The 26,310-nt window shown below is 45.8% G+C and overlaps 1 protein-coding gene and 1 long non-coding RNA gene across 6 annotated transcripts in view; one reads left to right on the top strand and one right to left on the bottom strand.

Moving 5' to 3' along the window:
* GATAD2B (GATA zinc finger domain containing 2B) overlaps nucleotides 1-26,310 on the top strand; it is a 54,777-nt gene that overhangs the window by 14,109 nt on the left and 14,358 nt on the right. For 4 of the 5 annotated variants that reach the window (XM_044990938.1, XM_044990936.1, XM_044990934.1 and 1 more), the window contains 5 exons: nucleotides 10,070-10,399; nucleotides 18,432-18,561; nucleotides 18,841-18,972; nucleotides 19,332-19,463; nucleotides 22,356-22,526. In XM_044990938.1, coding sequence (XP_044846873.1) covers nucleotides 10,070-10,399; nucleotides 18,432-18,561; nucleotides 18,841-18,972; nucleotides 19,332-19,463; nucleotides 22,356-22,526 — 895 coding nt within the window. Of the gene's footprint in view, nucleotides 1-10,069; nucleotides 10,400-17,774; nucleotides 17,912-18,431; nucleotides 18,562-18,840; nucleotides 18,973-19,331; nucleotides 19,464-22,355; nucleotides 22,527-26,310 lie in introns of those variants that run through there. The other variant, XM_044990939.1, reaches the window with a different exon arrangement.
* On the bottom strand, nucleotides 5,355-25,438 carry LOC123351541. The gene is made up of 3 exons (XR_006574035.1): nucleotides 25,246-25,438; nucleotides 21,982-22,062; nucleotides 5,355-6,435 (listed from the first exon to the last, which is right to left on the bottom strand). It is a non-coding gene; the product is annotated as an uncharacterized LOC123351541 (long non-coding RNA).

Raw genomic sequence — 26,310 nt, 5'->3', positions numbered from 1 at the left:
AGGCTGATTTTGCTTAGGGTTAGGGTCAAGCTGGTACTGTTACAATCCAGGAAAACTCTGCCCTCCAGATTGCAATGGACATGGTTTGTGTTAGAAGCGGACCAAAGGGTTAATCCTGTTATGGGCAAGTATCCCTGGGGTTTTAGAATATCTACTGTACTAGAAATCAGAAAGTTAGCAGTGACTTCCTTCAGGGTTCATGTAGCAGTTCTCTGCTCATCACAGTGTGATCAGAGAACCCTATATTCTCTCACTCCTCAGTTTCATTTTTCCTTAAGATAATGTTGAATGCCTATTCCCTATGAGAGAGGCTCCCCCTGCCTGGGACTTGAATCTAGTCTTCACCAAGCCCCTGGCTTAGGCATCTTCGAATATGCAATGTTCTAATAGCTGTTAGCTCTTCTAGGAGGGTGTGAGCTTGCTGCCCAGTGGTAGGGAGATAAAATTGTCAAAAGGCCTCACACTAATTTTATGCCTGAGGTTGTCTCCGATTTTTCACCTGTCACGATGCATCTCCCTCCCTGTTTTCTTCCCCAGACCTCAAGCTCAGCCAGGGGAGTTGCATTTGTAATCATTGGAGGTTAAAAGAGCCTTGTGTTAGGAGAGACTAAATCCTTTTGAAGATCAAACTGTTTGCAGTGTATGGGGGAGATGTAGGGGGAATCAGTTAAAAGTAGACTTTCTTTCCCACTGTAGCAAGAGATGTTGAACATGCTGCTACTTACCCAGGAAGCCAGTGCTCGGGGGAGGGAGCTAAGGCATATTCTGCTAAGGCAGAGGTGGGCAAACTGGGCTGGGGGCCACATCTGGCCCTCCAGATGTTTTAATCTGGCCCTTTAGCTCCCGCTGGGAAGTGGGGTTTGTGGCTTGCCCTGCTCCAGCGCGCTAGCCGGGGAGCAGGGTCAGGGTCTTACTCCATTCCGCACAGCTCCCGGAAGCAGTGGCACATCCCCCCCCCCCCACCAGCTCCTATGCATAGGGGCAGCCAGGGTGCTCCACATGCCCCCACCACAAGTGCTGCCCCCCACAGCTCCCATTGGCCAGGAACCGCAGCCAATGGGAGCTGCAGAGGCAGCACCTGTGGTGGGGGCAGTGTGCAGAGCTGCCTGGCTGCACCTCCTCATAGGAGCCAGAGGGGGGACATGCCGCTGTTTCTGGGAGCTGCTTGAGGTAAGCGCCACCCGGAGCCTGCCCCTCTGACTCCCTCTCGTGCCCCAAACCCTGCCCCAACCCTGATCCCCGTCCCAGCCCGGAGCACCCTCCTGCATCCCCAACCCCTCATCCCTAGCCCCACCCCAGAGCCAACAGCCCCAGCTGGAGCTCCCCTGCACCCCCAACCCCCAATTTGGTGAGCATTCATGGCCTGCCAGACAATTTCCATATCCAGATGTTGCCCTGGGGCCAGAAAGTTTGCCTACCCCTATGCTAAGGCCACAGCAGCTTCTCTGGCCTGTTTAAGGCAGATTCCCCTGGTAAAGATTTACAAAGCAGCAAGTGGAGTCCAGGTCGTGCTCTCATTAAGCACCACTCATTGGACTTGCCATCCTGTTCTGATTCTGGTTTTTGTTAGAGCGATGCCTAGAACTCTGCATCCGAGGACCACACGGGCAGATGCTGCCTGCTAATCTTCCATTAGTGGGTATTCACACAGGCCTTTGAAGAGAGGCTAGTTACTAACATGGGCAGCGGGTGGCCCCATCCCTTCCTCCTTTGTCCATCATCCCCCCTGCAACCAGAGACCCAAGCACCCAGCCTAGGCCGGAGGAGCCCCAGGCTGTCTGGAAGCCTGAGTACCCCCCTCAGCCGCAGCCCCAAGCTCCCTGCAGCCCCGTGAGCCACAAGCTGCCCTCCCTCCCTCTGCCTGGAGGAGCCCCAGGCCAGTTGTGCCTCCCCTTCCCAGATTTCAAGCTGCCCAGGGTGAAAGTGTCTCACTGGTGCAAAGAAGCTTTTGATATGCCCCGTGCAGGTTCAGGGGCTGCTATGGAGGCATATTTGCTACTCAGCTTCCTGGATTCCCCTGTGATCTCTCTGGAGTTCAGGGAGATTACTGATGAACCCAGGAAGCTGAATAGCACATACTGCCTCCTCCGCTGCCCTGGAAACTGCATGGAGCATAATAAAGCAAAAACTTCTCTCCTTGCCCCAAACCCTGCAACCGTGGATTCGGTAGCTGTGGCCTTCCCAGCCCATTATACCCACCACCCCTGGTTACTAGTGACTGTTGTATTTATGCCACCCACCATTCCCTCTGCATTGGAGTTTTGTGTTTCGGCACTCTGCAGACGTGGGAGAAGGAACTGAAGTTGCTGTTTATTATTTGTACTATCGCAGCACCTTGGAGCTCCATTCAGAGCCCAGGACCCCATTGTGCCAAACATTGTAGAAACAGAAGAAAGAGTCCTTGCCCCAAAGAGCTTACAGTCTAAGCGTGACAGGTGACAGCAGATGGATGCTGACTCATGAGGGAGTATAAGGAAACACATATGGTCAGCATGGTAGGCTGTAGTCTCAGCACACTAGAAGCCTAATCGTTGTCAATGCTTTTGTAGGCCTCACGGCAAAGGGGAGTTTTAAGGAGTGTTTTGAGGAGCATAATGAATTAACTTGGCAAAAGTTTACAGGGAGCTTGTCCCAGGCACAAGGGGTAGCATGGGAGAAAACACGCAGGTACTTGTTGGAAAATTTAACAAGTGGGCAACAAATGCTTTCATCCTGGGCCAACTGGAGTCTCCCTTTTGTTACCTGGACGAGACAGTTGGTAGGGATCAGTCATGAAGGGCCTCGAAAGTGAAAATAATGTAGTTTGATATGATAGAAGGTAGAGCCAGTGAAGAGCGGGTGACCTAGTCCAAGTGATGGGCTTTGAAAATGACTTTTGCAGCCGTGTTCTGCAAGGACGTCAGTGGGGCAAGATTGCATTTGTCAAGGCCAGAAAGAAGAACGTTGCAGTGATTGAGATGTGCGATGATGAGTTTTAGCTGTGTGGATGGATAGGGGAGGCCATGTTTCAGAAATGTTAGCAGAAGGAATCTGCAAGACTTCGATGCAACCTGGATGTGAGGCCCTAAGGAGAAGTCCGAGTCAAAGATGCACTCAAGTTACAGGCCTGAGTAATAGGCAGGCTGGTGGTGGTGTCCACTGTGATCGAAAAATGAGGTAGCAGGGCGAGCTTTGGGAGGAGAGATTAAAGAGCTCTGATTTAGCCACATTGAGCTTCAGCTGATGGCCAGACATCCATGAGGAGGTGTCAGAGACAGGCTAAGATTTCTGTTCAGACAGACAGGTCTGGAGTAGAGAGGTAGAACCATCAGCATAGAGATGGTAGTTGAGTTCGTATTTGCGGATAAGATTGACAAGATAAGTGAAGAGGGAGAAAAGGGCACCTAGGAAGTGGGTGGGGGTGCACACCCTTATGTACATGGAGCCAACAAAATGCTCCTGGTATGATGTGATACCTAGCACAAGAGTGCTACCGCTCTCTCAGTGGACACAGCTTTTCTGAACAGTTTTGCAGCTCAGCCCTAGAGATGCTGAATCTGGTCCAGTGTGAATGCAATTCTGGAAGAACAGTTACTAGTAGGAAGAGGTTACTTACTTTCTCCAATCCAGTAGACTGAACTGACAGGGGCCTCTAAGATGCCAAAGAAACATAGCTGGTGAGTTTAAATTAAAGTCTGGCAGCTTTAACAAATAACCTTTCTTTTATTTTTTGTTTAAAAGGCTTTTACACTTCAGAAAGTGCAATCCTAGAATAGGTAGGTCTTGGTTGTTGGTAAATACAACAGCGTTATTCTGTGTCACGCTCATAAAATCACTGGAAAATGGAGATACTTCAGGTGCAGACAAAGATTATTGCATCCCTTCCTGAAAAAAAGAAAAGAAAAAAAAAAGCAGCTACCATGGAAAAATACTGGAACAGAGTGAAAATTTGCCAGTGTGAATGATGGGCTTGTTGCCCTTCTGCAGTCCAGGACAAGACCATTGTATCTTCAGGAGGCCTAAATCTCCTTTATGCACTCTGGTATTGTTTTATTTTTCTGCTTGCCAGCAAATATTATAGCTGCATTTGTCTTAGTGCCAGGTCATGCGACATGAAAGATCTTTGTGCATGAAGCAGTGCAAGGCTTTTGAGTACCAAGATATAATTCAGTGAAATTGCATTAGATTGCTTATCACTTAAGGTGGCATCTGTTTTTTCCTGGGGGGGGTGGGGGAGGTTGTTTTTTAACACAGTGGTGCTTCTTGTTTATATATCAAACTGGAGCACATTTAATATGCAAGATAATGGCCTTCTCTTCAGAAAGAGAATCTGCACTATGCCTTTCCTCCTGGCCGGGATGTGCTGTACCCAGTGAGGTTTGGTGTGGAACTTCAGACATTCTGAAGCAAATAGTGAGGACTGCCATTCAGTGATACTGAGTGTGAAGGAAGTTAGGAGGAAATTTTCTTCATACCCATTGTACCCTGTGCCAGCCTTTGCCAGGTATATAGCCCTCTTAGTCAGCCTCCCAAGAGCATTAAAACTAGGAAAGTTGTGCTGAAGTCCTCTCGTGCAGCCTTAACTGCAGCTGTGCATTCTCCAAGCAGCTGGAGCGGTGCTGGTACTCGGGGTGCGATGAGTTTTTGTGTCTGCATGTGGTGTCATGTGACTCACCTAGACTTAAAGAATTATTTTCTTTCTCTGAAGTGACCCCAAGTTAAACCTGCCTTTCACACCTCTCCCAAAGCCCGTTCTTTGCTTGTCTGTGCTTGCCTTTCTGTATTTGGTTACCGTATACATTAATGCTCTGGCAGCGAAGCCCAGTTACAGACTGGGGAGACTTCTAGTTGGTGGTCACCTTTAGTAAGAGAACTTGCCTTAGCTGGCTGGCTGGACTTTTTATATTGCAGTGCAAATTTCCACATTTCCCTTGCTGTGTAAAGTGGTTGTACCGCTTTAACAGAACACTACTGCTATGGCATAGCTGATACACCTCTATCCCGATAGAACACAACCCGATATAACAACGTGGTAAAGCAGCGGGGAGCCCTGGGCCCTTTAAAGCACCACCCGAGCCCTGCTGTTTAATCACATTATATCCGAATTTGTGTGGCACCCTGGGCCCTTTAAATCCCCACCTGAGTCCTGCTGCCGGAGCTCCGGTGGTGATTTTAAAGGGACCGGGGCTCCCCACAGCAGCTGGAGCACCGGGCCCTTTAAATACCTGCTGGGGCTCTGGCAGCGGGGCTCGGGCGGTGATTTAAAGGGCCAGAGGCTCCAGCTGCTGCAGGGAGCCCCGGGCCCTTTAAATCACTGCCAGGGAAGCTGGTCCAGTCCGGCATGGCATGCCGGACCGAACCCAATATAACGCGGTCTCGCCTATAAGGCGGTGAGATTTTTTGGCTCCCGAGGATCGCATTATATCGGGATAGAGATATACCTCTGCACTCAAATCACAGCATTGTGTTGATGCTCTAGTCTAGTTCAGCTTGTATTGGGTTTTACTTTAAAGGCATGTAATTGAGGGATGTATAAAGGAGTCAAAACAACTTATTCCTGGCAGAAATTTAGCTTTCAAGACTTCAGCCCATGAGTGAGTTACTTTAAAATCACAAACAGTCCTACCCCTTTCCCCCTTTCAAGGTGTGGAGTTCATGTATATGAGCTTGGTGCATATTGGCCATGTTTCAGGGCTCATAGAGTACAAAAACTAGTCTGATTTTTAAAAAGGGAAAACGGGAAAGAGATTAGTTCTTTTCTATGGCTTAAAAACAGCACTGTTTGATGTCAAAGTCTAGGCTGGCAATCCAACTAGTGTCAGGTGACCCAAATTGGGTGGAGCATATCAAGATACAATCATTTTACGACAGTACTTGACCAAATGTTCTATAGTTTGAAGTTCGTTTCTCCAGTCACAAATAGCATTGTCTGTCCCCATTTATGGAGGAGCTAGGTGCATCTGCCCTGTGATACACAGATGCAGTTCAAAGTGGATGGTAGTTTCCATGGGACTGAGAAGCCACAGGATTCTTTAGTTGGGTCCTTAATGAGGTGTTTGTTTGGGACATTAGCGACCTTTCATCTTGATGATTGGGGAAGAACCCTGAGTCTTCGAGCTCTTGCACTGCAAAGGAACAAGAGTTTTCTAGATTTCAGTCAGAATCTTGGTATGTTATTTAGGGCTTCATGTATTGGAAGATCGTTGTTCCCTCAAATCCGATGGGACTCAAAGGATTCTCATGTTGCAGCAGATTTGGTGTGTGTGGATGTGTCGGTACAGAAAGCCACAATTGTGGTGTTTTTACTGTGCCTGTAGTGATCTGCATGGTGGTGGGAAGTCCAGAAGTGACATGTCGAGCTGTGTGACCAGACAGGTGAGCAGTATTCTGTGGTAGAGTAGACAAGGCCAGTGAAGATTTCTATAGAGTTTTTCCATCAGCTTTCCGGGTTGTTTTCTGTTGGTAGAGATTAGTTAACATTTAGTCTGGAGTTCCTACCCAGCTGCCTTGGTGCTGCATTATAGATTGCATTTAAATCATTTGGATCATAACTGGCAAATGCCAAGGAGCTTCAAATCGCAGGTTCTTTAGTCACAAACGTGCACTTAGGTACAGAGGAGAAGTATAAATTCAGGGACACACCTTCCACTGACTCTTATTGTTGTGTTGTGACATTTTGCTAAACCCCTTGATAGTTTGTGCTTAGTTGGGCTTATTCTGCTGTGTTGTCCTACATGCTGCTACTCAAGTGTTCATGTAGAAAGGGCATTGAAATAGACTGCCAGCATCTTCGTTGTGCCATCATGACTTTTTGACTTAAACACAGGAGGTATTTTGAGGATGCATGAACATTTTAATATATTTTGTTAGTTTAAGTAGATTCTCCTCTGTAACTTGAATTTCTTCCAAACCACTTTTTGAATGGTGAAGATCCTGTTAGAAGAACTAACCTTTCTCTGAGTGACCATAGGAGACTGACCTCCTTTCCAAAAGGAGTTTTGTTGGCTTGTGTAGTGAGCTTTTTGTCAGGCCTAAGGGATAACAGATTACAGCCAATTTCATGTTTTGTTCCTGTTTGCACCAGGGGATATGGCTGATTTTAAATCATGATTAAAATCAGGGGTTTAAACCACTTTGATTTGAATCAAACAGGAAACTTTGATTTAAATCGTAGTTCTTTTCCTGAAGAAAGGTTGGTTCTCATTAGGTGGTAACCATTAAAACATGTTTGCAGCTAAGTACAGCCTGTACATTAACTTTGGTGCTACTTTTTGCTAACATGAGGATACAGTATATCTAAATACATTTATTTAAGCAATTATATAGCTTAACTTACATTATTCAGATTCTAACATAAAAATTAAGAAATTGGTGAATGATGCATTTCTTAAATGCACAAAAACAGTATTTTATTTTTTTAGTAAATAAAACTACCTGAAGTGTTGCATGCTTGAACTTTTTGATAAACTTTTTTCTTATCAAAACATGCTGCATTTAAAACTAACTGCTTCATTTTAAAAAGAAGTATTATCTGTAGTTAATGATTGTTTCTGGTAACCATGTCCTTCAAGATAATGGAACTAATGGATCTCAACTTCTCACACCTAGTTTCTACTGTAGATTGAAAGAGGAAAAACAAGCTTTTTCAACTTCCATTGTTTTCTTAACTTTGAATGAAATGGTCATTGAACTGAACTAGGAGAATAAACTGAAACGGAGGCTGTGGCTCCACTATAGAGCTTACAGTTGTGCATCGAGGATGCAGCTGCGCTGCTCTAGCACTGCTAGTGCAGATGCTCTAAGCCGACAGGAGAGAGCTCTCCCATTGACTTTTTATTCCAGCCCCCACAAATGGCGGTAGCTATGTTGGTGGGAGAAGCTGTCCTGCCAACATAATGCTCTACGCACCGGAGCTTAGGTCGGTGTAATTTGCGTCAATCCAGGGAGTCGCTTATTCACCCCCCTGAATGACATAACTTACACCGACATATGCTGTGGTGTGTACATAGCAGAAGAAAATCATTCTCTCTGCACCTGCAGAAGAAGCTACTGCTGCCAAAAGCTGCTTTAGCACTTCAGAAAACTGTGGTTCCAGGTGCTTAGCCACTGACTTCCACCAGATCAGTGGGTTGAATTTCTTTTGAAACTTTGCATCTTGCATGTATTGCTTAATATCTTTGTGTTTTAATTTAAATTATTTTAATAGATTATAGCAGGTTTAGGCCTTAATACAGGTTGCCCTTTTTAAACTTTAATAGGTTACGTTTTGAAAAGTAAACCTGTAATTTAAAATTTTAATACATTGATTTAAATAATTATCCACTCTGATTTCACTGCGTGGGGTTTTGCACCTCGAGTGCATGACCGTGTCTGGAGCAGAAGAAGTTGAAGGGTGTGGGTGGAAATGGTCTTGTATTAACCTTTTTTGATAAGATGCAGCGTTGTCACTGTAAGTGCTATGTTGGTGGGAGAAGCTGTCCTGCCAACATAATGTTCTACACACCGGAGCTTAGGTCGGTGTAATTTGCGTCGATCCAGGGAGTGGCTTATTCACCCCCCTGAATGACATAACTTACACCGACATATGCTCTACACACATTGTTTACAGACTAACAGGGTAACTTAACGAAAGCAGCTGACTGCAGAAAAATGACACTTTACAGAAGACTTTATTCTTTAAAGAGAAAACACTTGCTCCCCTGTCTCTGACCTGATAACTTGAAATACTTTTTGCTTGGTTTGAGAGTCTTTTTTCAAAGCCTAAAGGCCCCACCCTCATCCAGCACACCACCTTCCCATGGTGCTCCAGTGCAAACGCCTGACGTCCTGCTGTTCTCCACCCTACCTCTGGGCAACAAGAACAGCTTAAGCGACCCCAGTACATTACGAGGGAGTGTGGTGGAACTCAGTGACCTGCATGGAGGAGCCAAGAGGGACAACCACCCTGCTGACCCAGACCCCTCTCCCAGTTGGCTTTTGAAGGGAAAGCGTAAGAGAGAAACCCTTAGTGCATCTATAAAATGAGAATGGGATGGAACACTAACCTTATTAAAACTTTTGTATGCACAAATGAAAATGGTCCAACTTCTGAACATAATGGTGCTGATAATAGAGCCTTGGGCCTCCATGCTTAGAGCTAGTCTTTCATGGGCTTGGCACAAGGCTGCTATTCTGTGTATCTGCCATGGCCTATTGATTGTGGGAGCATAGCAGGATGCACCTCAATCCCTGCCCCTCATGACCTGTGCACAGACCCCCCCCCCATGGGTTGGAACCATTTGACACCTCTGTGAATAGGTGTAAACAAACATAGCCCATAGACAGTATGCACCTGCTCCAGGGACCTGCTGGGCTTTGGGAGAGGTGCAGCAGTCTGGCGGTGGACCATGCAATACTGGCAGGGGGTACGCTGTGCACCCTGGACCGGGCGCCCTGTGTGCATGCAATTCCAGCAAGTCAGGTTGCCATGGGGCAGTTCTCTAGTGTAGACAAGGGTTCTGGCTTCTTTGTTACCAAACATATTATTTTTGCAAAGAAAACAGGCTTCTTAGGACAGCCAAGCCCAAGTATCTCTTGGAGGAAGTGGTTGAACCTCCCCTGTAATCTGTCTGAATGGTTTTCATGTATTATCCTGCTGGTTCAGATCTCAGCCTTGTCCCCTTGCAGCCCCATTGTGCTGGAGCTCTCCCCCACCCCCTGTGTTCTGTTGGGTGCATTCCAGCCCATAGCACTTAGGGAAAATCGAGTCATGGTTGGTGAAGCTGGGAACAGAAGCACCCTGAGCTGTGTCTATGGGTTAATTTGCCCAGCTGAGCAGGAGGCCGGCCATCTGTGTGCCATGTCAGTGGGGCACCAGTGCCCCGTAGAGTGGTTGGCACTAGAGTTCGGGGGAGGAAGGACACAATAAGGCAAGGGGAAGAATGCTAGCGATTGCACCAGAGCTTGGGCGTTCCCAGGTTATCAGACTGCAAAGAGCCTCTGTGGTCCGAGCGCAACAGTCTCCTAACTCCACACGTGAGACTCTTAATTGGCTGCTTTCTCCCCGTTGCCCTGATACTGACTCTGCTTTTATGCCAATCTCTCTCCCTAGGATGGACAGAATGACTGAAGATGCACTGCGCCTGAACCTCTTAAAAAGGAGCTTGGACCAAGCGGACGACCGGGAGGATGTCCTGGCAAAGAGGTTGAAAATGGAAGGGCACGAGGCCATGGAGCGCCTGAAGATGCTGGCGCTGCTGAAGAGGAAGGATCTTTCTGGCCTCGAGGTGCCCCACGAGCTCCCAGTGAAGCAGGACGGTGTTAAAGTCTATGAAGAGAAGCTGAATGGGAGCCTGAGGCCCCATGCAGATGGCAGGACTGCAGGGCGGCCGGGCAAGGAGAACATTAATGATGAGCCAGTGGACATGAGCGCAAGGAGAAGGTAGGCCACTGAACAACTGGAGTTTGTCAGTTACATCTCAGCACAGACTCTTGTTGACCTTCTGTTCAGCCAGATAGGAAGTCCACAGTCATGGGAATTAGAGCAGCATTTAGTGGGGCTGCCTGGGGATCTTCCATGGCATCTGAATGTCTGCTTGTGAAATGTCTCTGGCAGGCTCAGCTAGGAGGAACAGTTGCTGTGCTTCCCAGCAGAGGTTCTCTGGGAACATGGACAGTGTTCTCCCACTGACAAGAAGCCTACCCATTATTTTTGCTGTCCAAACCACCTCCCTTCAACATGCAAGTGGATTTTGTTCCTTTACCAATAAATTTGTGTATCGTATATAAACTACAGCAGTAATGTGGTGGCTGGGTAGATGCCTGTCTGTGTATTTAAAAAACAATCCCACTCCATTTAGTCTTTTTTATTAGCTCCTACAAAAGTGACAACTAAAATCCTCTATTTAGCTGAAAGTGAAATATAGTATAAGTGCGCAGATAATCAATCTTGACCCTAACCGTGGAGAAACTGGTGACTCCAGGAGTAAGAAGGTAATTGTTTTCTTAGCAGATTCTAAGGGCTTGTCTACACTACCGTGTGGGGTCGATCTAAGATGCATAACTTCAGCTATGTGAATAGCGTAGCTATTACTTAGATCTATTTACCGCAGTGAAGACACCGCGGTAAGTTGACAGCTGACGCTCTTCCGTCGACTCCGCTTGCACTTCTCGTTCTGGTGGAGTACCAGAGTCGATGGGATAAGTCGACTCCCACTGGATTGATCGCTGCCTGCCAATCCGACGGGTAGTGTAGACAAGCCCTTAGTCTTTTCACATGCGGTCGATCAGTGGCTGGTGAGTTGCGTCCATTTTCAGGAGGAGGATTTGGTGCCTCTTGCAGCATGTACTCGCCTCCTGTGCACATGCGCAGTGCCTGCCTACTTGGTTTGCTGCAGCTGGGCTCCAGTTGTCGAATTCTCTTCAGGCATCCCCTGAGGGTGGGCTGGTGGTGAATATTAAGGAAGTTTGAGATAGTATAGTCACATGTGAGTGAGCTTGTGAACTAGGAGAGGCAGTAGCACCATACAGCAAATATCCCCTTTATTTCTTGGGGGGGCTATAGGGGGGAAGTGTTAATGGGTCTGATTTTCTGTTATGGTTTGGATGCTCAGTTAACTCACTGTGACAAGAGTGGCCAAGAAACTGAATAGGAGATTCTTATTTTAAAGAGTACAGTGCTCAGACCTTCGGGGGGAGTGGGTTTGAAGTTTTAACCTGATAGTCCACTTAAAGAGTGTTCTTTGTTTTCTCTGACCCTTAACTCTGAACTCATTTTGGTCCTTGTGCAGATTGCTGCTGCTGGTCTAACAAATCTACTGCTGGGTGTAGATGTCTTGTAGTTTAAAAATAAAATAAATTGGTATGGTGCGCAGAAGGGCCTTGGTTTGCATCCAGAAACCGGTTGTTAGTGACTTGGAATGAAACTTCTTTGAATGAGGCGGTGCTCCTAAAAGCCAAATTCCTTCCACTTCAAGAACTGCAACCTGTTATGCTAGCAGCTTTCTCCATGTCCTTATGGGCTAGCCAGATTTGAATCTCCTGGTTGGCAGAATAGTTCTTTGCTCATGGACTAGCAGAGTGGCTTCTTTAATGGAACTGTTTTGCATATAACAGCGGGCAGGAAAAATTCCTCCTAATGGTTCTTTTAACAATAAAGACGCCTTATTTGGTGATGGGATGCTTTCTGGCCAGTGCTTTGTTCTTCTCAGTCCGAGTTAAAAGCAACTGGATTGTGATTCAGCAAAACCCTAACCGTCTGTCTTAGTTACTGTTTTCCAAGTATTTTTGTATTAGTGAGTTTTTTGGCTGAAAAGTAATCTCCAGATTTAAGGAGGACTCCTTGGTTCTTCGAAATAGCTGGTGTGCAGGGGTGGGAGGTTTTACATGTGTTCCGGGTCCCCTCCTTGCTGTTACAGTATGTGGGTGATGCTAATGTATTGTGTTCTACACAAATTAATGCTTTTAGACACTCGCTTATCTGTCAAATTCTGACTTGCAACAAGTTATGGGTGGTGAGTAGGCCTGAGACACCAGTAGCAGGAGGGAGAGTCTTTCTAATGTACATTTGCCTGGATTATTTCATTTTGGCTAGCAATAATCCACCGTGTGTTTTCCAGCGATTTAGTTGCCTCTGCTGTTGATTTTGTTTCCTTTATCACAAAGAAATGCATTTGGGCACAAGTGGAAACATTGTATCCATCAGTGTAAAGTCTTGGTAATCATTATTAGGGATGTAAATATCGTGTTAATAGTTTAAACGAGTCTCTTTTTAAGTTGGATTGTTTAACTGGTTAAAGGGAGAAGGGCCCCAGGTACCTAGTTTGTCCTGGTGAGGCCTCTGCAGACACTCCAGGCCACCTCAGCACCATGGACCAGCGGGCTGTCCACCTCTGCAGCCAAACCCCTTCCGCTGGCACAAGGGGAGGCTGGGGACTACATTTACCTCCCGACGGGGCCCGCAGTCCCTACCCGCCCCCATGGCCTAAACGCCCCTCCTGCGAAGCCTCCAGAGCCAGCCGGGACTGGGATTGGCTGGCCTGGGGCAGGAGAACCAATTTGAGACCCACACATGGGGTTAACTGTTAGGGTGGCTTAACAGTAAGACTAATACCAGTTAACGGTTTAATATTTTACATCCTTCATTGTTACAGAAATATTTTTCATGTACAAGAAACACTTTTGATGGAGCCAGAGGTCTCCCGTTGCTTAAACTCTTACTTGGAGGTTCTGCTTCAGGAGTGTCGTCGCAATCCCACTAATTCTTTGGAGAATTGTCTGATCTAAGGAGCGAGCCTTGCAGACCCTGGGCTTGGCCTGATCTGTGGCACAAGCTAGTTCCACAGCCCCTCTGGTCTGTGAAGTTGCCATTAGCTCATCAGGTCCTCAAGGTTCATATTGTTGATCATTTGGGGGAGAGACTGCATTGCCCAATGGACAGGGACCCAGGAATGGGGAGTTCCCATCTCAGCTCTGTGACTGATTTGCCCTGCAGCCATGGACAACTCATTTAGTTTGTGGCACATGGATAACATTTAGCCACCTTACCATGGTGACAAGATTAGTGTTAAAGCTCAATATAGATGCACAGTGTACTGGGAATAATAGCAGCTCTATATGATGCATTATCATGGGCTATTAACTTGTGTATTCCTGTCTCTTCCTCATGCAAGGACCAGTGGGTCAGTCCGTGACAGAGTGGAGGCCTGGGATGGTTAGGGGATTGTTCTCTCCTTCGCAGTCCCCGTTTTGAGTTTTCAGTTGTCATGGTGGGGAGGGGAGAGGAAGTTGAATTTGAGATTAGTTGGCCAAGTGCTAGAATTGAACCAAACCAGACATAACCACACACTATGTGGGGATGGCATTGTCTCTTTAAGAAGTTTCTACCAATGATGTGTGTTCCCAGAAGAGGTTGGCGTGGAAGATAACCATAAAGAAAGACACTGGCTTCAAAAGTAAACACTGATGAATCAAACAGAACCAGCCCTAAAGAAGAGGGGAGAAAATATTCCAAAAATTTCAAGCATAACTTAGGAAAAAACACTCTGTAGTAATAGAAATATGTCTGCTATTCCATTTCCCTGTCCTGTTGGAAAGACCAAGGTCTGGCTTGGGAAGGCCTGCTTCCTCCACCTCCACCTCTGCCTGTCTCTTGCGTGCCCAATGCTGCTTCTCTTCCAGTGGCTTTGTTACAATTCTGCTCTTGCCTTGACAAAAGTAAATAAAACAGTCCTGACATATTTACCGGTTCTGGCTTTGACACTGATTTTTGTCAATGGAATGTAAATAAAATGCACCAGCCACATCTGAACGCTTGTCCAAAATAATTGCAAGAAATTATATCAGTCATCTGAATTTAGGAAAATCTCAAAGGAGCCAAAATATGTTGCTTTTTAATCAGTTGGAGTGTGCCTGTGTGGAAAGCGGAGGCCAAAGGTATGAAGAGTTTAAACCCTCCTGGAGCAAGCAAAGCAACTATAGTTACCAAGAAAAGACTACAGGAACGATGAGGAAAGCAGCAGTCTGTTGTGACAAACGGATGTTTTGAGCACTCCTTTTAACAGAGGTTCATTCTGCACCTGAACACAGACCACCTGAGATGTCTGAGGGCTAGTCTAGCTATGAACTCTCACTGAAATAACAAAAGGTGTGAATTAAAATCGGTTTATAATGGTACAAAGTCTGCGTGGGGATATCTGTTACTGACTTAAGCCCCTTCATTCCAAAATAAGAGCATTCTCACAGACTTGCATCAAAAGACTTTAAACTGGTTTTAGGTAAAGTGGTGCAACTCTGTGTGTAGATCAGCCCTGATGGTCAAGAGCCAGGAACAGGCCACACTGAAAAGTGAGAACTAGCTTAGATATTGGCTATTGGTAGGTACTTAATAATAGAGTTGAGATGCCTCTTATTTTTAGCCTCAGACATCCCATATATGCAAAAAAGCCTCCCAATCACAAATAGATCAGCTAAGGGCTTATTTAAATTAAATTTACACCCTACCTTAATCCAAATGAACTTTGTGTGTGGACGTTCTCATTCCAGAATGAGTATGCCTTGTTCTGCTTTAGTTTAATCTACTTTCACAGAGTGTGTTTATAAAAAAGCAGGAGAAACACCAAGAGAAGGAAGCACCAGACAGCAACAAACACGGGGAGCCTGGTGCTGAGAGAGACCTTTTGGTCCAGGTGCTGGCTGAAAGGCATGGAGATAGTTGCTTTCCTCACATCTCCCATTTCAAAGTAGATTATGCTTAAATGGAACAAGGCACTCTTATACCAGAATAAAAGCATCCACACTTGGAGCCAAGAACGGCCAGACTGGGTCAGCCCAAAGGTCCATCTAGCCCAGTATCCTGTCTTCTGACAGTGGCCGATGCCAGGTGCTTCAGTAGCTCTGTGTGGAGGCAAGCCCAATAATGTGGCAATAGGTGTGTTTGGAAGCTGGTGGCACTTTGCAGCAAAGTTCCAGTCCACACAAACAGAGAGATGTGTTACCCATAACTCCTGCCTCGGAGACTACTTCAGATGTGTCAAAGAGCAGCTACCTCAGTTGGCTAAATGTGAAACCCTGGGTCTAGAGTCATCTGTCTGGAAGAGATCGCAGCCACCATATGCCTCTAGGAGGTGCTGGGCCCGATTCACTAATTGTGCTAATAAGGCAGACGGTAATAAGCCAAACTAATAAGGCAAGTTGAAATTGTCAGTTGAGTTGTCACAAACAAGGAATCCTAGCTCCAAGGTGCACCCCAGAGATCCCACCAATAGATGAGTCACAAATAGGCCAGCTGCAGTAGGCCTGAGGGTGCTGCTCAAAACATAAGGCACAGCAGATTGCTGCAGCAAGCCAGACCAGATCTCCATGCAGTGTGTGCACAGTATGCAAGATTTTGAACATTGAAAGACTCATTATTAACTAAGGGATGTGGCTGAGTGCATAGTAACATGGAGCCAAATCGTCACAAAGGCATCCTGCCTCTTGTTCTGTGAAGCCTTCAAGCTGCAGTGACCCCAGAGTCCTGCGTCTGCCTGTGGTACCAGTTTGTACTGTAACTACTCAAGCTGGTAATACTTGGCCTTGACATCGTGCTTACTGTCTTCCACGCCCTCTGTTCCAGATGGGGGAACTGAGGCAAAGAAATATCTTTGTAAGGCCATAAAGAGAGTGTTGGGATTCTGATCAAGAGCTCCAGGATTCTGGTCCTGTGATTGTCACATTGTCTCATTATACTGGGATAGGGATTTTGTTCTTTTGAGCATCCTGTATGTTGTACAGTGTCGTACTCATATGAGGCTGTAAGCATGTAATGACCCACAAAGAGGGTATTGATTGCCATAATGATTTTAGAGTCCTTAAGATCTTACATAGTAATGTCCCAGTGCTCGCAATATCAGCAAATTGCTTATATGGCTCTGGTTTTGATTTGTAGGGAGCAGGCAGTTGGAGCGTTTCTCTAGATGTACAGCCATCCATGAGCTGTCAATCAAAACTTTAGTTTGTAATTTAACACACTGGATTTCTGATCAGTAGGACGGCAGTGGATGCAAGAGCCCATCTCCATGGTACTTGGCAATTGTCTTTTATCTCGGTCACAGCGAGTGATGAGCTTGTCTTTTGGTAACCGATCACACTGAGACACAGCCTGCACTGTAGCAAATGCTGGCCTCCTTACTTAGGTTGGCAGGAATTGCCAAGTTGTGCAGAAGTGAGACTAGAATGCGACTCTTGCAGCATCTCCGCAATGGCTCAAAGGGAAAGCAGGACTGACCTTAAGTCAGTCCATTTCAGTAATTTGGGGATAAAAGCTTTGAGGGTTATGCCCCAATTCTTTTACACAGTCAGGAGATAGCTGTGTTCCCCTCCTCTTTCCTGGATGCCTGAATCGCTCTCTTCTGGGGATTGTACCACTTGCCTCTGACGACAATCTCTGGTGCATATTTTTCTTTTCATGCTCTCTTCCGCCCTATTGTCTGACACACACACACACACCCCTCGTTCCCTCCTGACCTTTGCCCTTTTGCCATTTTACTCTCCCGTGGTTATACACCAGCAGAGATTCTCTCATCTAAGACGAGTACCACATCTTACGATCCCCTGACTGGACGTTGTGCTTGTGCTGTGGGGGATAAAAATCCAGTAGTGTGGAAGATGCATAACAAATGGTGATGGACAACAAAGCTTTCCCAGTCTCGCTGGTGGTCAGAAGGTGATGGCAGCAGGGAGCTGCATAGGCCAAAACCACCATCTGACAGCAGAGCCTGTGCAAACAGCTGCAGCCAGTTGTGCAGAGCTAGTTGTGCAGTCAGAGGTTGAGAGTGCCCCATTCTAATGCTGTCAAGGTGCCTCTTAGCTGCATGGAGTTGCCAGTGACACCTGGGAATCTGAGGCTGAATCAATGTTCTGATCTGACTTCTAAAGCATTTGTCTTTTAATCTGTGTGTAACGGCCCCTTTGAGCCTAATGTCCTGTCTGAAATCAAAGGCTACAGAGCAGTCAGGCCTAGGAATTAATTTTGGTTTAACCTAATGCCGTTTTCTGGGTTTCACCAGCTAAATTTCAGCTAATCTGCATCCCCACCTCAGTCATAGCAGTGGATTCAAACTAAAGTCCTGAGAGTTGTCAGTCTGCCACTCAGTGCTAGAGGATCTTCCCCCAGGCAAGCTTTCACTAGTTAGCATCTTGACCCTCTTCGCTAGTTTTTGCAAGCCTCCCCAAGCTCCATTACATTAAATCGGTGACACTGAAGGGGTTTTATTGTAACCACCTTATTCCAAATGATGTCACAATGAATGTAACTTCTCGGTTACCACAGGATTATAGCATTGATTTCCTAGCGACAGGCTTCTGTAGCTGCTCTTCCTTTCTGTTATTGGGTCTGTTGACTGGGCAGAATATTTCTGTGTAGCTTTTCCCTTGTGGCCTTTTTCAAACAGATGTGTACGAATATAGGTTTGGGGTATTTACATGTCTCTTAAATTTTGAGCTCTCTCCCCTTTATCATCTCAAGCATCACGTGAGTAGCAGTGACTTTTTCAGTATGTCTGCATAACAGCAGGCAACGATGTCTGGAGTTGTGCTTGCCTATGCCCCCTTAATTCGTATCCAGGGCCTCAGCACCTAATCGCTTGTCATTTCCCTGTTTGGTTAATATTTAGTTCCTTATTAACAACATGTACAAGTCTGTCTCAGACATGGGCTAGTGTGTTAACCTTGTCCCTAGAGAAACCTGCTAGTGAAGAAAGCATTTGGAGTGAATCTTTTTATCTTCAGTGTGAATGTTTGTGAGCAGAAAGTCGTCTTTTTCCTTTTGGAAGCCAACAGTTTATGCTGCTTCACGTGTGCGGCTATAAGGAGAAGTGTAAAACTCGAATGGTTCCGTTTGGCGTGAGGGGGTTATACTGGTCACGGATTTCTAAATGTCTCTGTTTTTGGAACAGCATTGCAGTTCAACTGTCTTATTTCCCTCTGTTGTGCAGTGACCAGGACAGGGGTCGATTGACCCCCTCACCAGATATAATTGTCCTTTCCGATAATGAGGCATCAAGTCCACGTTCCAGCTCTCGAATGGAAGAAAGACTTAAGGCAGCAAATCTTGAAATGTTTAAGGTAAGGAGCATCCAGTCTGCTCACTGAGAAACTGGAGTATGGTGCAGTAAAGAGCCCTACCCCTGGGAAGGGGGGCACAAGCTCTTGGAGGGTTGGGAGCTGCAGGGGAATAGCGGGCAGTACAGTGACATTGTTGATAATGCTCTAGTGCACCCCAAGAATCCTCCTTGGTTCAGATTTAATACAGCACAAAATTACTGTTTGAGGGCCAGGTCGCTAACGATCTCTTGCTACCAAAGAGTAACCATGTAAGTCCTGAGTGATTCTCTGTCTCTGCAGGGTAAAGGCATAGAGGAGCGCCAGCAGCTTATCAAACAACTCCGGGATGAGCTGCGACTGGAAGAGGCCAGGCTGGTGTTGCTGAAGAAGCTGAGGCAAAGTCAACTGCAAAAGGAGAATGTTGTACAGAAGGTGAAGTTCTGGGAGATGGGTGGGTGCATGGAATTGTGTGTTCAGTCAGGCTTGTAGGAGCCCATTTGGTGGTACATCTTAAGGCCAAATAGGTCTCTTGGGATGATACTCGCGTTAGAGTTAACCCCTTATTTCACACGGGCTTCCCTGTAGGTGCCTGTTCCAGAGCCTGGGCAATATCTGTTTCTTGTGACGAAACCAGCTCATTGTCCTTGAGAACAGCAAAAGATAAATCTAGGTAGCACTCAAGCGTTAGCATCTGATTGATCATACTCGGGCTTGATCCAGGATCAGTCCATTTGTGCATTTCCTCTCATAAGTGCTCCACAGTGATGCCAGTGTTTTCTCTCTCAATCTAGACTCCAGTTGTGCAGAATGCTGCATCTATTGTTCAGCCATCTCCTGCCCATGTGGGACAGCAGGGACTGTCCAAGCTTCCCTCCAGGCCTGGAGCCCAGGGGGTTGAGCCTCAGAATTTGAGAACATTACAGGTAAGCATCATTGAGACGACACACTGCTGTCAGTGACATCAGAGACTTTCTATGTGCAGTATTAAAATCGGGTTCACCACAATGCTTCCTCAAAAATTCTTCTTTGCAAATAATTTCTAAACGTATTGCAAATGAGATGGCTTTTCCAATAAATAAATGGCACTTCTGAGCCCCGTGAATAGAACTACCTTTGTTCTTTGTGTGTGATCACAAAATGCAGATGCAGTGACCACTGTCAGACCAGATAGACACTGCCATCTAGTCTATCTTGTGTTCTGTATGGGACAGTTTATTGAAAAAGGCTCTGGAAGATAATTTTTCTGTTCTGCATAATTAAGATTTCTAGTGTACCCTGTGTCCCTGGCAGATTTTCCCCTCTCTAGTGTTGCAGTGCTACGAATGGGTTATTCCAGCTGTTAACCTCCCGTTTCAAAGCTGGATGCTTTTCCATAAAGTGGTACGTGGTTTAATAGCACAAATTGTTTTGGGGTCCTGTGGGATGAAAGGGCTAGCACAGTGCAAGATGTGGATGATGATGATGGTACTGAGACAGGCTGTGTTTGGTCACCGCTTGGTATCACATACTGAGCGGCAAGTGACTCAGATATGAGTTGCAGGGTTACTGAAAGAAATCCACCAGCGTGTGTTTAGCAGCAAGGATGGCTGCTCTCAGTGGAACTAAGTGCTGAGACAATGCAGTGTGCCTGGGGAAAGTGGGTAAAGGAAAACACAAACAAAACATCACTCTGGAATAGCTGTTTCCCAAAGAAGGTAAATATAGACCGAGCTGGATGCTGTTTAACAAAGATACCTTCATGTATGCTTACTGGAAAAATGCTAATCCTAGATGTCACACACTGTTTAGTGTTATGGAGATAAACGAAAAGCCAACAGTATGAGCTCACTAGAACAAGGACTCTGCGTGTGCGTGTGTGGAGCAGGATGTTTACACTGACAAGCGATATGGATTTTTTTCTTGGCATTTCACCCGGCTCTGCTGTAGGGCCCAGTGCTCTCCTGCCATCTTGAAGAACTCCCACCAGAAATGTGTCTCTCTTCACTAGCAGATAACTTCAGATTAACCCCCTCTGCTTTGGCTGTCATGTGCACTCTCCGGCACAGATTACACAGCCACTCCTTTTTTTGTGAAGCAGAGCAATATGTAGTGATGAACACTGCTTAAAAATCTAGACAGGCCCCTGGTAGCCAGATCAAAACATCTGCTACAAAACATGCCTCCAACAGAGTTCTACAGTAACTATAAAATCTAAAAACGCTTGCAGATCAGCCTCCTGAATTACCCCTTGCCACCCTCCCACGTCTGCTGTGGGCTGGTGCCCCCTTCCCTGGGGGAATCTGCACAACATTCAGTTGAGTTAACTCTGTCCAATCCATCTACAGTAGAAGCTTGCTAGTTTGCCCTGGCTGACATGGCCCATTCTCAGACTAAGTGACTGTGTGCAGTGGAAACAGCAAGGCTAGTACATTACAATGTGCCTCATCTATTTATTGGACAATCAGTGTTTTCCCTTACACTCAGCTGTGTTTACAATATATTCCATAGTATAGAGGGAAGTCTCAGGAATGTAACCTCACAGCAACGCTCCATCAAATCATGGCTGTGAGGTGGCGAGAGAGTCCACATTATGTGTCACGGGGTGCCTGGATTAGAGGTTCAGCTGTTTTTACTGCCTGTAGCTTTCTCGCCTGCTATCACTGAGGTTTCAGTCTAAATCTCACTGATAAGTTTCTCCTCCTGTTAGCCATCCCCTTGTGTTATGGCATTTGTTTCCCTGCTATGGTAACGATTCTGGGGTCAAGCCTATTGTGACTTCACAGCGGGATCAGGCTGGTAAAGGAAATGGGCTTTAAGGAAAGAGGAAGCACATTGTTTGCACGTTTTGTGGAGGTTTTTCTTATTTGTGAAATGAGAAGGTTGTGGAACAGTAGCCTTGCTAGGGATGAGGCACTCCGATTTTTAAATCTACCTCTTTTTTAAAATGAGGAATCCATCCCTTTAATACACATCCCTCCTCCTGTCTGAACCTTGCCATGGCTCCCAGAACTGTAGAGAACTCTGAACCTTGCACATGAACTCACCTGGGAAGCTAGTTGCTGACCTTCTGCCATGGTTCACCCCACACCAAGGGTGGTTTTGGTAGCCTGGGTCGATGGACTAGGGTATTTTTTCTGAACTCTTCCTCCCCCCCACCCCACAAAAAATTCTATTGGACTATTAGATTCTATTGGACTATTAATTCTATTATTTTACTGTAATGACGTCACAGACAAAAATCCTTCAGCACTAGTCAGAGAAATCCTGTTTGCTATAACTGTTTTAACCATTGTGGAGTTGACTCTGAAACCTGAATATAGTAGCCTCCACGTAGCTGGCAAACTACCTACTTTTTTTCCTTCAACTTGCAGCTTTGCACATGGATTAGACCAGCTCAGTCAATTAATTGCAGAGGCAGGTAGATGAAGACAGACTGAACACTTGGTTTCATAGGAAACTTACGTTTCTGGGATGTGAAACTTCTGAGACCGTCCACCAGAGCTAGATAATGCAGATCCAGTTTCCAGAGAGCATTGCTTGATTCTGGGGAAGTAGCAACTGAGATGAGATCCTTAATCTCCTGTTCTTGTTGCAGCTGAAATCCCAGTCTCTCTACCTGAGAGGCTAGTGCTTTAATTGTATAGCAGACCTTGCTCCAGTCAAAATCAAACCAGGTTATGTAAAATACACAAAGCGATTAAAGGGAAAGTTGGATTAATTGATGATTGAGAGAGACGTTAGTTTGAGTTAATGTTTACACCCATTTATATTTTACATATTCTGTTAAAAATCCCAGTTTGCCTGATGTCCTTTTTTTTTTCTTCCCCCCCGGACAGGGTCACAGTGTCATTAGGTCTGCCACAAACACGACCCTTCCCCATATGCTTATGTCACAGCGTGTGATTGCTCCGAACCCCGCCCAGTTACAAGGGCAGCGCGTTCCTCCTAAACCTGGCCTCATCCGCACTACAACTCCAAGCATGAATCCAGCCATCAACTACCAGCCGGTAAGTTACCTCTTACTTCTGCTTAAAATTGGATTCAGTGTGGTGGAGATGATAAGGGAAATGCCAGCTAGGTTTTTTTATGCACTTGAATGACTCAAAACACCTGTAGGAGAGCAGAGCTCAGGGGGAAGCCACTAGATGGAAATACATCTAAAGCACAGACAAAGGCATAAACCCTTAACCTGGGTGAGAAGTGGAAGGGTAAATAAAAAACAACCATACTGGGTCAGACCAATGGTCCATCAGGCTACTGGGCTAGTCTTCCAACAGTGGCCAGAGCCAGATGCTTCAGAGGGAGTGAACAGAATAGGGTCATTATCGAGTGATCCATCCCCTGTTGTCCAGTCCCAGCTTCTGCCAGACAGGGGTTGCAGGATACCTGGGTATTGCGTCCCTGACTCTTTGCTAATAGCCATTGTTAGATGAATTCATGGAGGATACATCCGACTCTTTTTTTGAACCCAGTTATACTTTTGGCCTTCTCAACATCCCCTGGCAATGAGTTCCACAGGTTGACTGTGCATTGGGTGAAGAAATACTTTTTGTTGAATTTAAATCTGCTGCCTATTTATTTCTTTGGGTGACCCCTAGTTCTTGTGTTATGTGAAGGGATAAATAACACTTCCCTCTTCACTTTCCCCACACCAGTCATGATTTTATAGACCTCTATCATATCCCCCCTTAGTATTCTCTCTTCCCAGATGAACAGTCCCAGTTTTCTTAATCTCTGCTCATATGGAAGCTATTCCATACCCCTAAGCATTTTTGTTGGCTTTCTCGGCACCTTTTTCCAATTCTAATATATCTTTTCTGGTCGCCCCATCTCAAAACTGCAGGCAGCATTCAAAGTGGGGGGGTGCCATAGATTGATATAGTGGCATTATGATATTTTCTGACTTGCTATCTATCCCTTTCCCAATGGTTCCTAACATTTAGCTTTGACTATCGCTGCACATTTAGCGGATGTTTTCAGAGAACTAGCGACAATAACTACAAGATCTTTTTTGAGTGGTAACAGCTAATGTAGATCCCATCATTGTGTATGTAGAGTTTGGTTGGTTTTCCAGCGTGCGTTATTTTGCATTTATCAATATGGAGTTTCATCTGCTTTTTGTTGCCCAGTCACCCAGTTTTAACTCTTCCCAGTCAGCTTTGGAATTAACTATGTTGTTCTGTATTGTCTGAAAGCTTTGCCACTTCACTGTTCACCCCTTTTTCCAGATAATTTATGAACAGCACTGGTCTCAGTACAGATCCTTGGGGAACACCACTATTTTCCTCTCTCCATTGTGAAAACTGACCACTTATTCCTGTTGTTTCCTATTTTTTAACCCGGGGTCCCCAATGCGGTGCCCGCGGGCGCTATGGCGCCTGCCGGGGCATCTGCGTGCGCCCGCGTACTGGCCGGTGGACAAGCATTCGCCAAAATACCGCCGAAAAGCGGCGTCATCAAGAGGCGTCGCCACTGAAAGTGTGCTGATTTTCGGCAGCGACGCTTTTGATATTACCGCTTCTCGGCAGATGCTTGTCCACCAGCCATAGTCCTCTGTGGCTCGTTGTCCGGCACCCGCCCCATGGAAAAGGTTGGGTACCACTGTTTTAACCAGTTACTGATCCAGGAGAGGACCTTACCTCATATCTCATGATTGCATACTTTGGTGAGAGACCTTGTCAAAGGCTTTCTGAAAGTCCAAGTTCACTATAACCACTGGATCTCTCTTGTCCACATGTTTGATGCCCTCAAAGAATTCTAGTAGATTGGTGTGGCATGATTTCCCTTTACCGAACCTGTGTTGACTCTTCCCCAACAAATTGTGTTCATCTGTGTGTCTAATTCTGTTTTTTACTATATTTTCAACCTAATTGCCTGGTATTGAAGTTTGGTTCCTCGGCATGTAATTGCCAGGATCACCTCTGGAACCATTTTTAAAAGTTGTTACGTTGGCTGTCCTCCAGTCATCTGGTACCGAGGTTGATTTAAGCGATAGGTTACATACCATTGTTAGTAGTTTTGCAATTTTATGTTTGAGTTCCTTCAGAGCTCCTGGGGGATACCACCTGGTCCTGGTGACTTACCGCTGTTTAATTGATCAGTTTGTTCCAAGTCTTTCTGTACTGACACCTCACTCTGGGACAGTTTCTCAGATTTGTCACCTAAAAAGTATAGCTTGGGGGTGGGGTTCTCCTTCACAGCCTCAACTGGGAAACTTTCTCTAATGGGACTGCTGGCTACGGAAAGCTTTGATCCTACAGGTGGGGTCCACAGCAAAGCAAGTCTAATTGTGATACACATGGAAGGAGGATGTTGTGGGTCTGTCAGCTGGGGCAATTTTGTCTCTTGTGAATAAGTTGTAGCTGCTGACAGGAGCAAGAACCATCATCCATACAAGATTTAAAGAATGTAACAAATCAAATGATCAGAGGACTGATATAGGGCAGTCTAGGTATCTACCCTTCCTTTCAAAGAGAAAGGAAGAGCCTGAAGATCACAGAATATTCCTTGCAGTTTGAGGGCAAGAAATTTACAGCCATCATTTATCCTAGATCAGGATACACAGGGGCTGCATCTGGAAATCCGACCACTAGGGCTGAGAGTGGATAAAGAGGGTACAGCGTGGTACTTCCTAGGGCTGGAGTGGACCTCAAGACCACACTAGATACGCCCTTGCAGTTTGACAGTGAACCATTGGTAACTGAGTTCAGCCAGTAGTGTACCTACCTTCTGGTCATTTCATCTAGACGCCGCTTTGGTAGTTTGCTTATGAGAGTGTCATGTGGGACTGTCAAAAGCCTGACTAGAATCAAGGCTTTACTGTCATCTAAAGCTCTAGAAAAAGGGCTTCTGGTGCCAACTCCATCACAGAAGTTGGAGAAACCAGATGCTCACATTGCTTATTGGGCATGGTCGTCACTTCAGCACAATGGCCTTGCTTATTGTGACTCAGATGCTGGCCTGATGTGTTCGTTTCAAGTCACAGGCAATGTCTTCTGGACCGGTGAATGATTTGGCTGAAACTAATACGAGTGTGAAAAGGCCAAGACGGGGATGCTTTGCGAGCACAATGCTGCGAACTGCTGAAAAGTGAAGCCATTGTCAGCTGCTGCCCTCGATAGGATGGCGAATGCCTCATGACATGGAGTGGAGCTTGGCATGTTCAGGGCCGGAACACGCCACTAGATCATCTGGTCTGACCACCTGCATATCACAGGCTATTACGTTTCATCCTGTTACCCCTGTATTGAGTGCAGTGGTTTGGTGAAAGGCATACAGTCTTGATTTTGAAGACTCCAAGCAGTGGAGAATACACCACTTCCCTTAATGGTTTATGCAGTGATTAATCACCCTGTTAAAAATTTGTGCCTAATTTCTAATTGTCTAATTTCAGCTTCCAGTCATTGGTTCTTGTTCTGCCTTTCTCCGCTAAATTAAAGAGCACTTTATTACCCAGTGTTTTCTCCCCAGGAAGGTCTCTAGATACTGTTATCAAGTCACCACTCAATCATTTGATAAGCCTAACAATTTGAGCTCTTTCAGTTTCTCATCGAGGCATTTTCTCTAGTTCTTGAATAATGTGTCCTTTTCTGCACCCTCTTCAATCTTCAACCTTCTTTTGAAAATTGAATAGCAGAACTGGATGTCTAAATTTTTCCTCCAATCAGTTTAATTCATAATTTTCTGCAGCTTTGGGAAATTAACTCTTTTGAAGAACCAAATATATATTCTATTACTGGTTGGGACAGTCTTCTGTTTGCCCATATTGCAATGTTCAGCCATATGAAATGG

Source organism: Mauremys mutica, chromosome 17 (assembly GCF_020497125.1).
Source record: "Mauremys mutica isolate MM-2020 ecotype Southern chromosome 17, ASM2049712v1, whole genome shotgun sequence".
Lineage (NCBI taxonomy): Eukaryota > Metazoa > Chordata > Testudines > Geoemydidae > Mauremys > Mauremys mutica.
This window is presented reverse-complemented; position numbering and strand designations above follow the sequence as displayed.